The sequence below is a fragment of the Mesoplodon bidens genome (genome assembly GCF_964165515.1).
Source record: "Mesoplodon bidens genome assembly, chromosome: 15".
In the NCBI taxonomy this organism is placed as follows: Eukaryota; Metazoa; Chordata; class Mammalia; order Artiodactyla; family Ziphiidae; genus Mesoplodon; species Mesoplodon bidens.
Window position 1 is genome coordinate 37,471,024 of NC_138171.1, and position 16,222 is coordinate 37,487,245.

Below are 16,222 nucleotides of genomic sequence, written 5' to 3' on the forward strand. Positions count from 1 at the left end.
GGCAGCATGGCTCCCCAAAGATACCCATGCCCTAATTCCTGGAATCTGTGAATACGCTACCTTACATGGCAAAAGGGACTTTGAAGATGTAATTACAGTCATGGAGCTGAATTATCTGGGTGGGTCCAATCTAATCACATGACCTTTTAACAGTAGAGAACTTTCCCTGTCTGGACTCAGAGAGAGATGCAGCAGAAGAGGAGGAAAGCCTATAAAAATATCAATCAGATAATATTCCTGCCAAGCCTGAGAAGGAATTGGCATGCTGTTTCTGACTCTGAGATGTAGGGGCCCACGTGCAAGGACCACAGAGTAGCCTCTAAAAGCTAAAGATCACTGTTGGCTGACAGCAAGGACATGGGGACCTCAGGCTGAGAGCTGCATCTGCCAACAAACTGAATGGGCTTTCAAGTGGATTCTTTCCCAGAGCCTCCAGTGAGGCTGATGCCTTGATCTTAGCCCAGTGAGACTGGTGTCAGACTTCTAATGCACAGAACCGTGAGACAATAAATAGGTGTTGCTTTAAACAGCTAGTTTTGTGGTCCTCTATTGCAAGAAGGAAAGAAAACTAAATATAGAAGCCAAGAGAAAAAAAGCATTTAAAGGTCAGTCAGGTCAGCTTCATCAAATGCTGACAAGAGTCCAGTAACCTGCGGACAAAGAGGCATCTGACGGATTTGGCAACAACAGAAGAATGGTGGTGTGGAACAGGGGAAAGTGGTATTGAAGTGAGCTGAAAAGAAAATGGAGGGTAAGGAGGTGTTGACAGGATAGCTGAGAAAGCCCTTGCAGCAACCCTTTTGAGAAGTTTTTCCCACGGAGAGTAGGAATGAGACCACCCGTAGCAGCGGGGACATTTGGGACAAAGGGAGGCGTGTTTGTTTTAAGGCGGGGTATTTGGGGACACATATAAGCGGAAGGAAATGATCTGTAGTCAAGGCAAGGCAGGTGCAGGAGAAAGAGAATACCCAAAGGCGTCCAGTCCTCGGTTTGGCAAGAGTGGAAGGACGCAGGGAACAGGCTGGAGGGGATGGAATCCAGGGCTATTCTTCCTTTGCGCCACAAGAGCGCAGGTGCAGCAGATTTTGCAGCTCCGGTGCTGGGAATATGAGGGCCATCACCTTGTTTTCTCAGGAACTGGGCAGTTTGAATTTAAAGTCCTATCTGCGTCTACGTTTCCCCTGAACGCGATGGAGAAGGACAGAGGGTGGAAATAACCCACGGCTGTGAGGCCTGGCCCTTCCAGCAGCCCGCCGTCTCTGGGGCCTTGTCCCCACCAGCGTGTTCTGCCGGCCACGTGCCCACAGCTTAGCCATCATGTGCCCCACTGCTGATCCTCACCACCTGCGTGTCCCATTCCTTGCGCCTTCACCACGTGCCACCACACGCCCTTGCCACGGGCCCCCGTCATGCTCTTCGCGTCCTCACTGGCTGCCTGATGTTGCTCTGCGCACCCCCATAATGTGCCCAGTTTTGCTCCACGTGTCCCGTCATGCTCCGTGGGTCCTCACTACGTTTCCCGTCATGCCCTGCGAGCCCTCAACTCGCGCGGGATCAAGCTCCTCGCGCCCCCACCACGTGCCCTGTCACGTGCCCTGCCGGGCATCCGTTGGCGCGTGGTCCAGCACCCAGCACCCAGCCCCGGCGTGGGCCCGCAGGCGGTTGGCTGTGGTTGGACTGGAGCGATGAGCGCCTCCTCGCGGTCCCTAAACAGATTGCCGCCGTGGGATGCGGACGCCAGGGTATAAAGGGGAGGCCGAGTCTCCGCTGGGGGAGGGCAGCGGGATCGAGAGGCAGGCCGCGCGGAGATGGGGGGCAGCGCCCGGAACCCGGGAGTCCTGCAAAGGGACGACACTCCCAGCCAGGTTAGGGCCCGGGCGCTGGGGAGTCAGGAGCCGGCGCCGCCGGAGTCGGGTGTCAGCTGAGGACTCTGAGATCTTCTGTTTCATTCCCCACAAGTCTCCGTACCAGCGGTTAAGTCAAAGGATGCTGGACCTTTCCGGAGACCGGGGCGTGCTGAAGGATGTCATCCGAGAGGGCTCTGGAGAGCTGGTGACACCGGACGCTTCGGTGCTCGGTATGTCGTGCAGCCCTGGGTGCCGTCTGCCCTTGCGAGGCTGGCGATGCCCTAGTGCTGGCGGTTCCTCGGGTTTTAAGGGATAAGCGAGGGAACTCACTACCCCTTTGTGTGAGACCACTGTGAACAAGGGGCTCTGGGAGGCCCCCCAGCCCAGCTCTTCAACCTCAGAGCCAAAGGGCCGGCATCCAGACGTTGAGCAAAGGTTTCTCCTATCGCTCAGGGTGTGGGACAGTTTAAGGGCATCTGGTACTCACATTGCTTTTGTGTGACAAAGAGATGAGATGTGGAGGCGTGAGTGCCTTTGGTCCGTTTTCCTCCCACTGTCTCTTTTTTCTGTCCTAGTGAAATATTCTGGGTATCTGGAGCACATGGACAAGCCTTTTGATTCCAATTGCTTTAGGAAAACCCCTCGGCTCATGAAACTTGGAGAGGGTAAGTTCAGAAAAGGAGCTGGAAAAGATGCCACAGCTTGGGGAACTGATGCAGGGCAGTGCCCTAGGACTGGAAAGCTGTCCAGAGAACTGAGTCTTCAAGTTGGTTTTTCTGAGGCTGGGTTTTGCTAAACGTTGTCTCCCACATTCCCCCCTGAGACCTAGGTATTTGGGAGATGGCCTGCCTGGCAAGGAAGGTAACCTTTGCATCCTGACTTAAACATGGGGTGCCACATTCTTCTTTGTTAGTTTACTAAGTAGACATCTATTGAATGACCCTTTTACAAGGCAGGGTGAACAGAGAGGATGTACTCAGATGATTAGAAAGGCTGGGGCCAGTAAGGTGGAGATGGACACACTCTGATTAGAAAGGTTGGGGCCAGTATGGTGGAGATGGACACACTGATTAGAAAGGTTGGGGCCAGTATGGTGGAGATGGACACACTGTTTAGAAAGGTTGGGGCCAGTATGGTGGAGATGGACACACTCTGATTAGAAAGCCTGGGGCCAGTATGGTGGAGATTGACACACTCCAGACAACTAACCTCATGGAGCTCCTGGGAGGCATAAGCAGTGTTTTATGGGAGTGCTTAATGAAGGCACAATTAATTCCAGCTGGGAAGACTTCATGGTAGAGGGGGCATTTGAAATGAGCCCTGAAGTTTGAATAAGGGTTCACTCAGGGTGGAAGCTGGGCCTTGGGGGAGGAGGACAACATTGCAGGAAGAAGGAACTGCGTGAACAGAGATGTAGAGGCCAGAATGCTGCAGAGCCTGGAGGAGTTAGAGTCTGGGGTGGGGGGGGTGGGGGGGCAACAAGGCTGAGAAGTGAGTTGGGACAACAGTGCAGAAGGCTTGGGATACTTGTGGAGAGATGTGGACGTGAAGGGGGAGGAAATGGATAGCACTGGGACAGGATACTGGGCAAGCTTCCACCGTGTATTTTTCGTCCCTTCTTCCAGATATCACACTTTGGGGCATGGAGCTGGGCCTTCTGAGCATGCGGAGAGGAGAGGTGGCCAGGTTTCTGTTCAAACCAACCTACGCTTACGGAATGCTGGGCTGTCCTCCCCTCATCCCCCCAAACACCACTGTCTTGTTTGAGATCGAGCTGCTTGACTTTCTGGATTCTGCTGAGTCAGACAAGTTTTGTGTCCTCTCAGCCGTAAGTTCTGGAGCACAGATGTCAGCACTTGACAGAGAGTTGGGATGGGTTTGTGTTTTTGGTAATTATCCTGCCCTGCTGATGATCCTCAGCCCCAGATTCTGCCCCAGCCTCCTGTGTGGTCGTGGGGAGCAGGGGAGTGTCCGGCCACTTGTTAGTATGTGTCTGTCTTAGTTCTGCTGGCTCTTGTGTGCAGGTACATGTGCTAGGCCAAGGGTTTGTTATGGACCACCAGGCTGAAATGACCTTTCAGTCACTGTTTGCCAATTCTCCCTGAAAGACAAGGAACATTTGTTTCTCAACGCTGTTTGGTTCCCAGCAAGTCAAGCACTGATAGCTCCTAACTAAAGTGATCATATAATTTATTGTCCAACCCAGGACCCTTGAGAGTGAGAGGTACTGTTAACCAGATGGGATACCAGGACATTGGGTGTAAACTGGGACAATCCCAGGCAAACTGGGACAGATGGCCTCTGTCTTCATAACTTAAAAATTGCCTTTCCTTTGTAGCCTTTCACTTAACTCATCCCGTAGAGACAGGGCTTCTGATTGTCAGCAGTCACATGCACTCCTTGTTATGGTGTCTCACCCTGGCTGTACATGTGGCCTTAGATGTCCACCCCAGGTTCACATCTGTATATGACATCTCCCCAGCTAAACTGTCACCACCTCAAGTGAGAGATATTACCTTTTTCTCATCTTTCCACAAAGCAGAGGTTCTTGCAGATAACCTGGGTCCCAACTCTTGTGTACTGATTTAGAATCTTTGGGGATGGGGCTGGGACATCTGTTTAAAAAGAGGCTCTCTACAGGTGATTCTGATGTGTACCAAGGGTAGAGCCTCATGGCCAGAAAGACCAGCAGGGCCCTGGGTGGACCACGACCTGTTAAATGCTTGCTGGGTGAGTGGTTGTCCTGATACTTTTGTGCTTGACAAGTTCCATCAGTTTTTTATTCTATGAGAAACTGCCTCTTTAGGGAGCATCTCTGGGTAGGACTAAACTAGTAGACTTCATTTTGGCTCTAGTCTGTAAAACAGGAGCAGTAATGACACTGACCTGCCGTGGCTTCTGTTGGGATTCACAGAGGTGACTTCTGCAGAGCCACCTAGCCCAGCGCTCGGCACACACATGGTGGTGAAGAGCGGTTCCTGATCTAAAGGAGCAGAACTGACAGCTGTGATAACGCTGGCATTGCGGCCCTGGGGCGTTCAGTTTCCTTGCTGGTGACCTTGTCTTTGATCCTCAGGAGCAGCAGGATCAGTTTCCACTTCAGAAGGTCCTGAAAGTGGCAGCTACTGAACGGGAGTTTGGCAACTACCTTTTCCGCCAAAATCATTTCTATGATGCCAAAGTGAGATATAAACGGGTAAGACTGCTTTAAGGTACAAGTTTAGACCCTGGAAACTTCCTTCTTTAAAAGATACAGACTTTTGGGCTTCCTTGGTGGCGCAGTGGTTGAGAGTCCGCCTGCCGATGCGGGGGACATGGGTTTGTGCCCCGGTCCGGGAAGATCCCACATGCCGCACAGCAGTGAGAGGCCTGCGTACCGCAAAAAAAAAAAAAAAAAGGTACAGACTTTTGTCTCTGTCCCTACTCCTCACGTACAGCTGTTAAGAAAAATCTTGCTTAAAAATCCACATGCCTTAGGCTTCCCTGGTGGCGCAGTGGTTGAGAGTCCGCCTGCTGATGCAGGGGACACAGGTTCGTGCCCCGGTCCGGGAGGATCCCACATGCCGCGGAGCAACTGGGCCCGTGAGCCATGGCCGCTGAGCCTGCGCGTCCGGAGCTTGTGCTCCGCAACGGGAGAGGCCGCAACAGTGAGAGGTCCACGTACCGCAAAAAAAAAAAAAAAAAAAAATCCGCATGCCAGAGGGCTAAAGACTAGGACAGGGGACACAGGGTTTGGGGGAGCTGGTAATGTTTGGCTTTGGATCTGGATGTGATTGCATGGGTGTGTTCAGACTGAAAATTCACTGAGCTGGATGCTTACTTTTGTACTTAACTGTGTGTGTTTTTCAATAAAAAAGTTTTTAAAAATTCTCTTTCTAGTTTAGGGTTCTCTACCTATTGACTTCTCCACCCCATTTGCCATCTTCATTTCATGTCTCTCTGACAGTGGAGATTCATCTAATTGTGACTCCATTCTCACCAAGCTTCTGATTGTGATTTGGCTTCCTGTGGAGGTTTTGCTGACAGGAATTCACTGTTGGCCTTGCACTGCATTCAGCAAATATTATGAACACTTTCTGTGTGCCAAACTTTGCACCCTAAGTTCTAGAGGCAAACAGGATAGAGTTTAGAGTTTAGGGGTGTTCTGATTTTTGTCTCACTTGCATAGTGACACTAAACATTCAGGATTTGCATTCAGCTGTAAACCACAGAATCTGAAAAACAGTTTTTCAAATAAACTAGAGACGTAATATTTCTCACATAAGAAGGGAGGCAGTCAGGGCTTCCCTGGTGGCGCAGTGGTTAAGAATCCGCCTGCCAATGCAGGGGACCCGGGTTCAAGCCCTGTTCCGGGAAGATCCCACATGCTGTGGAGCAACAAAGCCTGTGCGCTACAACTACTGAGCCTGCGCTCTACAGCCCGTGAGCCACAACTACTGAGCCCGTGTGCTGCAACTACTGAATCCTGCACACCATAGAGCCCATGCTCCGCAACCAGAGAAGCCACTGCAATGAGAAGCCTGCACACCACAATGAAGAGTAGCTCCCACTCGCTGCAACTAGAGAAAGCCCACGTGCAGCAACGAAGACCCAACGCAGCCAAAAATAAATAAATAAATAAAATTTAAAGAAAGAAAGGAGGCAGTCGAAGCCTGGCACAGCAGTTCCACAAAGCCATCAGGGACTCAGGTTCCATAGGTCTCTGCTCAGCTGCTCTTAAGCATGTTTTTGTTCTTTTTATTTTCCCCCAAGATGGTAGTTCAACCTGCAGCATCATGTGGTCATCTGGGCAGGAGGAAGGGAGGGGAGAAGAGTCTGGTGTGTTTATTTATATTAAGAGCTTTCCAGAATTCCTCCTACCCCAGCTTCCCTTTAAATCTCATTGGCCAGACCCGTGGTAAATGTCCATTTCCCCTTAGCTGTATATGTATAAGAAGCTGGGAAGTGTGGTTTAATTAGTACATTGCTGCTTTGAATGAAATGGAGGCTCTGTTAGAAGAGGAGGGAAATACCAATAGACGTTATCTTTCTCTGACTTATTTCACTTAGCGTAATACCTTCTAGGTCCATCCGTGTTGTCACAGATGGCAAGATTTCGTTCTATTTTACGGCTGAATAATGTTCCATTGTGTATATATACCACATTTTCTTTATCCATTCATCTATTTTGGGGCACTTAGGTTGCTTCCATATCTTGGCTACTGTAAATAATGCTGCAGTGAATGTAAGGTGCATATATCTTTTTTTTTATGAATTGGGAGATGGGGATTGACATATATACACTATTTTTTAAAATTTATTTATTTTATTTATTTATTTTTGGCTGCGTTGGGTCTACGTTGCTGCACACGGGCTTTCTCTAGTTGCAGCGAGCAGGGGCTACTCTTCGATGTGGTGCACAGCCTTCTTATTGTGGTGGCTTCTCATTGCAGAGCATGGGCTCTAGGCGCACAGGCTTCAGTAGTTGTGGCTTGCGGGCTCTAGAGCACAGGCTCAGTAGTTGTGGCACACGGGCTTAGTTGCTCCGTGGCATGTGGGATCTTCCCAGACCAGGGCTCGAACCAGTGTCCCCTGCATTGGCAGGCACACTCTTAACCACTGCACCACCGGGGAAGTCCCTATAGTAATTTTTCTTAAACACCAGTCAGCATTCAGTCATTTTCTTCATCCACTTTCTTTTTTTTTTTTTTTTTTTTTTTGCTGTACGCGGGCCTCTCACTGCTGTGGCCTCTCCCGTTGCGGAGCACAGGCTCCGGACACACAGGCTCCGCGGCCATGGCTCGCGGGCCCAGCCGCTCCGCGGCATGTGGGATCTTCCGGGATAGGGGCACGAACCCGTGTCCCCTGCATCGGCAGGCGGACTCTCAACCACTGCGCCACCAGGGAAGCCCCATCCACTTTCTTGATAGTGGCTTTTGAAGCACAAGAGCTTTTAATTTTGATGAAGTCCAGTTTATTCTTTAGATATTTGTGCTTTCAGTGTCATTATTAATCTAAGACCACAAAGATTTACAACAGTGTTTTCTTCTAAGAGTCTTACAGTTGAGCTCTTAGATTTAAGTCTGTGGTCCATTTTGAGTTAATTGTTGTATGCTGTCTGAGGTAGGAATCCAGCTTCATTCTTTTGCATGTTGACATCCGTTTGTCATAACACCATTAGTTGAAAAGACTGCTCTTTCTCCATTGAATGGTGTGGCACCCTGTTGAAAATCAGTTGACTCTAGATATATATAGGTTTGTTTCTGGATTCTTAGTCTGCATTGTTGGTTCTATTCCACTGATCTATATGTCTGTCCTTATGGGTATCACACTGGCTTGGTAATTAATAAGTTTTGAAATTAGAGAGTATGAGTCTTACAACTTTGTTCTTTCTTTTTTTTAATGTTTTTTGGCTATTCAGGATCTCTTGAATTTCCGTATGAATTTTCAGATCTGCTTGTCCATTTTTGCAAATTTTGGTAGTGGTTGCGTTGAAAATGTAGAACAATTTGGGCACTCTTGCCATTTTAACAGTATTAAGTCTTCTGATCTGTGAACATGAGATGTCTTTCCATTTATTTAGATCTTCTTTAATTTCTTTCAATAATGTTTTATAGTTTTCAGTCTACAAGTGTTACACTTTAAATTTATTGCCACTTATTTTATTCTTTTTGATGCTGTTATAAATGGAGTTGTTTTCTTAATTTCATTTTTGGATTATTTATTGCAAGAGTAAAGAAATACAACTAACTCCCATATATTGATCTTGTGTCCTGCAACTTTGCTAAACTCATTTTTTAGCACTAATTGTGTGTGTGTGTGTGTTCTTAGGGTTTGCTATATATAAGACCACCTTCTCTTGACCTCCTGTCTTCCTTCTCCACAGGCCTTTTTGCTTCTCCACCGGCGATCAGCACCCCCTGAAGAGCAACTCCTGGTGGACAGCGCCAAGCTGCTTGTTCTCCTTAACCTGTCCTTTACGTACCTGAAGCTGGAGCGACCCACCATGGCCCTGCACTATGGAGAGCAGGCTCTGATCATTGACCAAAAGAACACTAAGGCCCTCTTCCGATGTGGACAGGTGAGTTGGAGGGCAGGGACTTGGGAATGAATGCCCGAAGAAAGGCAGCAGTGGTGTTCAGCTTGGGCACTGCAGAAGTGCTGTCTTTCCTAAAGTGTGCTTTTAAAATTTTGTCCTTTTGACAGGCCTGTCTCCTCATGACTGAGTATCAGAAGGCCCGGGATTTTCTAGTCCGAGCCCAGAAGGAACAGCCCTTCAGTCACGACATCAATAACGAGCTGAAGAAACTGGCCAGGTGAGACCTGTGTTTGCAGGAGTGGAAACAGAGGAAGGAACGTGTGGTGTGGCTGCCACTCTGGCCTGCCCGCTCAGGTGTAGGCCTGTTTGATGTTGCCAGGCTTGTGCTGGGAGGCAGCGCCCCCTAGAGCTGGCTTTGTGAAGTGCTCGGCACTCTGACCCACAGCTCCCAGGCCGTGGGGGGGCGGGGTGGGGGGAGGGCGGCTGTAGGACAGACCTCCAAACCACACATGCCTGGACCATCGCCCGCCTCCCTGTCCTCCCCCAGAAGTAAGCACCCTGAAGAGGTGGCCAGTGTGACTTTCAGAAAGGGCAGTGTTCTTCGGATATTCTTCCCTACTCGCCACCAACTGAGGACTGCTGTTCTCAACTGACTGCAGATCCTGGTTTGATGTGAAATGGCTCTTTCGAGTCTACTCATACCCTAGGGTGACGCTCTTGTTACCCAGGTGATATTGATACCAACCTTGAAGTAATCTAACTTTTTCTGATTGTAGAAGCTACGTGTTCATTGTAGAAAACTTCGAAAATTTCAACATAGTTAATCACCGATAATTCCATCACTTCATATTATAACCACTGGGGTTTTTTGTTTGTTTGTTTGTTTGGTGTTCTTCTGTTTCTCTGTATTGGTGAGATTTTTTTTTTTTTTTTTTTTTTTTTGGTACGCGGGCCTCTCACTGTTGTGGCCTCTCCTGCTGCGGAGCACAGGCTCCGGACGCGCAGGCCCAGCGGCCATGGCTCACGGGCCCAGCTGCTCCGCGGCATGTGGGATCTTCCCGGACCGGGGCACGAACCCGTGTCCCCTGTATCAGCAGGCAGACTCTCAACCACTGCGCCACCAGGGAAGCCCCTATTGATGAGATTTTTCTACTCCTGTTAACATTTTTAAATGTTTAATCCAGATTGCTAGTTAAAGCTTTCTTGCCATTAAAAAAGGTCTGAGGTGTGTGTACCTCTTATATGGATCCGATTGTTTGCATTTCAGGCCTTTAACACTTTCTAGCAATTTCCTTTCTGGTATTTATAATATCCTGTCAAGTTAGGTGTAGAAATTTTGGAGTCTGACCATTCTTTAGCAGGAAAATCTCAAGATAAGTTTGAGGTCTCTGAGTGTGAGGTGTTGCTCGGCAGGTCTCTGCTGGGCAGCCTCACTGACAGCGGCTCCCGGTCTTCGAGGCTGCCATCTCTGCAGACGGTGCGCTTTTTGTCCAAGGGCTTCCTGAGCAGCCCTCGGGAGCCTCCCCCATCTCCCCACCCCCAACCCCCCAGCGTTGCTTCCACCCACTCCTGATTCGGTGTAAGGCCTGCTGAAGTTTCGGTGTTTCTGGACCTGAGTGGAGAATTCCAGCCACCAGGTGTCACCTCCCACAGAGACAGCCCTTCTCTAACTACCGTGTATTTCTACCGGCAGCTGTTACAGGGATTACATGGATGAAGAGAAAGAAATGTGTCGCCGAATGTTTGCTCCTGCTGAGCACGGCTCTACAGTAGGAGAAAACTAAAGGTAAGGGAAGGGCTGATGCATGAAGAGCTTCAGGATTTTGTCTAGTACAGGTCGTCCCTGTAACGGTGGGGTTATGTCCCAATAAACCCATCGTAAGGTGAAAATATCATAAGTCAAAAATGCATTTAATACATCTAACCTCCCGGAACACCCTAACTTAGCCTCACTGGTCTTAACCGTGCTCAGAACGCTGATGTTAGCCTACAGTTGGACCAAATCGGCCCAAAGAAAGCCTGGTTTTATTATATAATAGAGTGTCGACTGTCTCATGCAGTTTATTGAACACTGTACTGAAAGTTGAACCAGAATGGTTGTCTGGGTTCAGAACGGCTGTCAGCGTGTCGCTTGTTTACCCTCGGGATTGCGGGGCCGATCAGGAGCTCCGACTTGCTGCCCGGCATCATGAGAGCCACTGGGACAGCATGCTGCTAGGCCGGGAAAAGATCAGAATCCAGAATTTCAGGTACCATTTCTGCAGGACGTTTATCGCTTTTGCACCATCATAAGGTGGAGAAGTCATGAGTCAGATCATCATAAGCCGGGGGCCGTCTGTGTGAGGAGGTGGGCTCTTCTCCTCGGCCCCCAGTGACTAGTGCCGCCTACAGTGAGAAGAGAAACCCTCCTTCCTGGAGCTGATGGGCCGCTGTGGTGCAGGGGGAAGGCACGTGCTGTGGGCCTTCTCAGAGAAGATCACAGAAGTGAGGGAGGTCCATGCAGGGCTGGAGGTTAGATTCATAGGTTTGGGAAGCCTTAAGCCTAAAATTGAAAACGGAAATGTTTCATGGTATATGTTCACCTCCCTCACAGTAGCGTGGAACGTGAAGCTGTGAGTATAGTTATTAATACAATGGTTTATCTGGGTGTTGAAGATAATGCTTTTCTTAATCTGGTTTCTCCCCAAAACCTGAAAGCCTCCAACCTCACCTTCCATCTAACACATTGTTAAAGACGATCCACATGTCGAGGGTGGGAATGGTTGGTGACTGCTAAGTTCCAAGTATTCCAAGAACTAGAGACGGAAGGTTTACAGAGCAGCGGGGTGGGCACGCCCGGGCCTGCTGCACCCAGGGTTTAGCTGCTCGGGGTTGCGGTTTCCCCAGGACTACATGACATAACCCTCTTGTCTGGTTTACTGTTACTTCAGAAAACTGATGGAAACAAAATCACCTGCCTTAAACACCTGCTTAGCTGGGTAGATAGCTCTGCTCTCTTGAGAGAAGTTAAACAAGGGACAACAAGAAAACAGCTGCTGGACGGGCTCGTGATGATAAACCTCTCCTTTGTTGCCTCCTCCATCTCCCTACAAAGGAGGCTTGAGAGAAGAAGGCAGTGAAAAGGCCCATTCATCTCAGGGCTTTTGCAAGCGATCTGTACACTCTTGTCTCTGCCCCGTCAGAAACAGCCAGTCGGTATCAGACGTAATGTCGCCGTCACCACTGACCGTGACCCTGTGACCTTGGCCTTCAGGTCTTGCGGGGACATTGGTGTATTAGCAGGTCTCCTGAGCTGAGACGTGAGCCAAAGGACTTTTCTCGTTTGGCGACTGTCAGTGTCTGCCAGAAATGGACGCCCGGTGGCTTTTTGCCAGACATTTTGAGCTGTGAGCTGGCATGTTCTGCCACTTAATGAAGATCTGATTCTTCCCAGGTCTGTCCTAGAAACAGACTTTGGAAAACCCAGCAGGGAAACAAGTGTCCTTTCTGTTGTCCTCACCTCCCAGCTTTCTGCATCTGGCAGACGTTTTGGAGCCGCTGATTCTTAGATGGTTTCGGCGGTATCCCTAAGTCTCGAGTTTGTCTTATCACCAGCAATGGCCATGATCATCAGACTCCCACTGCCATTGAGATTGTAACACGTTTTGGCTTTTGCGTCGTTGGTCTTGCTGCTCCCCTTTTTTTCTGTTGTACTTGTGCCTAGTTAGTCACTTAAAATGTCTAGGTTTTTAGATTATGTTGCCAACTAGTTTTAACTAACTAGGATCATTTAAAATGTGTACTTGTCTTCCAAGATGTTAGATGCTACTGACTCGTCTCCATCTTGTCTTCAAAGATGTTAGATACTTCTGGTGGAACAAGAGTTCCCTCAATTATATTCTCTAAGCCTCTGGTGATAGACGCAGTTTTTTGAGATCAATAGACCATGTCCTTTTCACCTTTGTATTTTGCAGCATCTGGAACCATGCCTAGCATGTGATTGATGCTCAGTAAATGTTAGTTGGATCAAATATGAAATAGCTGAAATGCTAGCCCAGCCTCTTTGAAACCATACGTTCCAGGCTGACTCTTGTACTGGCTGTCAGGACTCATGTTATTGCCAGTAACAGAAACCCATTTTTAACTAGTGTCCACTAAAAAAGAGGTTTACTGAGGGGATCCTGGGGTAGCTCACAGAATCCAAGGAGATGGTGAACAGTCAGTAGTCGGGCAGGTAGAGACTGTGGGCCCCAGGGAATCAGTCTCATCTTTGCTTCATTCTCTCCTGCCCTAAGGAATGCCCAGGCATCCATTTACACAGCCTTTCTATTGGAGAGGGGTATTCCTTACCCACACCTCCCTCCTCTTCCTGAACCAACTGTAGCTCCAGTTTGAAAAATCTCGAAGCAGGGCTCTGGGCTGGTTTGGAGGGTGTGGAGTCCCAGTTATCATATCATTTCATCCAAAAGGATTTCCCTGTGTATCTCTAAAAGATAAGGACCACTCTTGCACATTTTCTTTTATTCTCTGAACTGCTTATTTTTCTGTTCATTTGCTTTGACTTTTCTCTTTTCCGTGTTATAGACTTTCCACAAATGGTTGGTGTTTCTTGGTTGCCTATTCACATATAAGAATGAAACAGTCAGGAAAGTTGACCAGGAGCTCTGTCACCTGGGCAGGGCTTTTCGACTCATCCTTCTTAAGGCTGAACAGATGGGAGCTGAATGAAATGCTTTAAGATCCTTAAATACCACAGAGAGGGGCTTTGCATTGGGCACCAACTCCTATACTAGCTTCCCAGATTTTCCTCGGGTGGATTTTTCCCCCTAAAATAGGGGGTACCAGTTCTGTATTATTTTAATCTGTACATTCTCAATTTCTACTGAAGTCGAGCATCTTCTTGCATATTTATTGGCCCCGTATATTCTTTATGCAAATTTCCTATTGATATCCTTTGCTCACTCTTAGGTCTTTTCTTCATTGTTTTGTAAGAACCCTTTTTCACTTGAAGGATGTTCACTAAATGTCTGTTATGTAAGTTCACATATTTTCTTCTAGTTGTTCTGAGTGCTTATACATTTACATGTATCGCTGTTTTCTTTGTGTCTCTGGAATTCACATTATGCTTACACTTGACCTGTGGGAGTAGCAGAGGTCTGTAATGAGTGGGCAGGAGAGCTCAGGGGTAACGGGTTTCCTAACAGTGCTTCCTGGAGTCTGAGCATCATTCCATGTCCACAGTGCTCCGTAATGTCCATAAGCCCATTTAATCTTCCCAACATTTTTTTGAGGGAGAAATTATCTCCGTTTTACAGATTGGGGAAGGAATAAAGCTCAGAGAATTAGACCCTTTCCCTGTTTGCGTGTGTGTAAACAACTGTGACCATTTTCATTTGATTTGAAATGTAAACCCCAGGTGATACCTGAGGCTTTGAATATATTCAGCTTCTTTCTTCAGCTGGAGCATTATCACTGGTTGCTCAGGGATTCTTTATTTCTTTCTTAGGTGTTTAGTAATTTCCTCCCTCTTCTCTGCTTTTCCATACTTAAGAGAAGCTGAAGCCTTTGGGCTATAGAATTAAGAGGATTGAGCCGTGTTGCTTGGCCAGCCTCAGGGAAAGAGTATCCTAACAGACTTCATAAAAAGTGTTTTCTGGGGGCTTCCCTGGTGGCGCAGTGGTTGAGAGTCCGCCTGCAGATGCAAGGGACACGGGTTCGTGCCCTGGTCCGGGAAGATCCCACATGCCGCGGAGCGGTAGGCCCGTGAGCCACGGCTGCTGAGCCTGCGCGTCCACAACGGGAGAAGCCACAACAGTGAGAGGCCCACGTACCGCAAAAAAAAAAAAAAAAAAAGTGTTTTCTGGGAAGTCAAAGCAGCTCCCAGGAGGCTCAGGTAGAAATAAAGGCCGAGCTGTGGAGAGTCCACTCCTGTAGTTGAGATTCTGGGATTCGTTTAGTCCTGGTTCAAAATGTTGGCCGGAGTGAGCCCTGGAGCAGCAAGCCCCACAGAGCTCGGTGCCGAGGCTCGAGGGGTCCTCTGGGGTCAGGGGTTCCCTTGTTCCAAAATAGCCTTCCTGTGTCCGGCCCGTACCGGTCAGTTGCCCGGCAACCCTAGGAGCAGAGCATCATCCCTCACAGTATGTGACCAGATCCAGACGGAGAATCTGTTTGATCCCATCCTTCCCAAAGGGATTAAGGAGAAACTCAAATCTACTGTTGAGTCTATAAAGATATTTCATGCCTCCAGTTAGACTCGTCTGAATCCTGAACAAATAATAACTTGCTTAAGTGTATTTTTATGACTTTATATATTAAGTCTGACTGACTTTCCCTGCATCTCCACTTTTTTTCTCCTCCAAATGGAGATGTATTTTCTCAAGAGTAACAGGGCCAGGCAGGCATGCTCTTGTTCTCAGATGAGGGCCGTGCTGTTTTCCAGGCAAACTATTAGACACAGTCTCTGGATCTTTAGGAAATCTGTGAAATGCCTTTTCTCCCAGCTCAGGGGTGTCATTGAAGTCATCCCTTTGTTGTGTGACTATAAATAACTCCACTTAGGTTGGCACCTCTTCATTTTACCCCTTCCTGGGAAACGTTTCCGCTGGTAGAGCTTCTTTGGCCCGTTCACCTCTCTCTGCAGCCTCTCTTGGCAGCCGTAACAGGCCCCAAACCTGCTGCCTACTGAGACTTACTTCTGTGCTCTTAGTAGGTGAGGTATCAATGAGGGCTAGTTAATTAAATGTCAGGCGATAACTAGGTTCCTTTCTCTAACCTTCAAATCAGTGATTACTGAAGTGCCATTACCTTTCCTTATGGGGCTGAAAAATGGGAAATTTGGATTCTTAGTCTTAGCTTGCTTTCTGTGACATCAGCCAAGTCATTTAACCCCTCTGGGCTTCAGTCTTGTCACCTGTAGGATGAAGCGATTAGATCTTTAAGGTCACTCTGTACCTCTTTCTCCTGTCAGATGTTGGCTCAGTTGTTTTTAACTTCTTGGATTCATAATTACCTAATTATGAATAAGCCTTGTCTCCAGGCCTATGTAAGCCAGACCCTGATTTAGGTAAATAAGGATACAGGCAAATAGTGAAAGAAGTGAGCCTGAGCAATAAGGAATTAACATGTAGTAAGCCCCTTAGTGCCTTGAGACACTTCAGGGAGAGGATGAGGAGTCTTAGTTTGGTTCTCCTGACTGCCCTTTGAGGGCCCTGCCAGAGCAGTCCCAGACCCAGGATGAAGCTGAGATGAATGGGGACGAGCCTCAGAGTCTCAAGAACCCAGAGAAGGGTCTTCAAATTTGTTAGACAAAGGGAATGAGCACAGATCATCTGTAGCACAGAGGACAAGGGTATGTCCACAGGGATGTGGTCTGCATCAT

General features: G+C 48.3%; 2 protein-coding genes across 2 annotated transcripts in view; both read left to right on the forward strand.

Annotated features, from left to right (window-relative positions):
* HIP1 (huntingtin interacting protein 1) overlaps positions 1-16,222 on the forward strand; it is a 407,412-nt gene that overhangs the window by 257,761 nt on the left and 133,429 nt on the right. The window lies entirely within an intron of this gene.
* Positions 1,809-10,649, forward strand: FKBP6 (FKBP prolyl isomerase family member 6 (inactive); the record flags this gene model as incomplete). Its single annotated transcript, XM_081256743.1, has 8 exons — positions 1,809-1,865; positions 1,960-2,077; positions 2,423-2,512; positions 3,473-3,675; positions 4,924-5,043; positions 8,713-8,907; positions 9,033-9,142; positions 10,559-10,649. 8 exons carry the CDS (start codon positions 1,809-1,811, stop codon positions 10,647-10,649), a joined length of 984 nt encoding a protein of 327 aa, XP_081112869.1.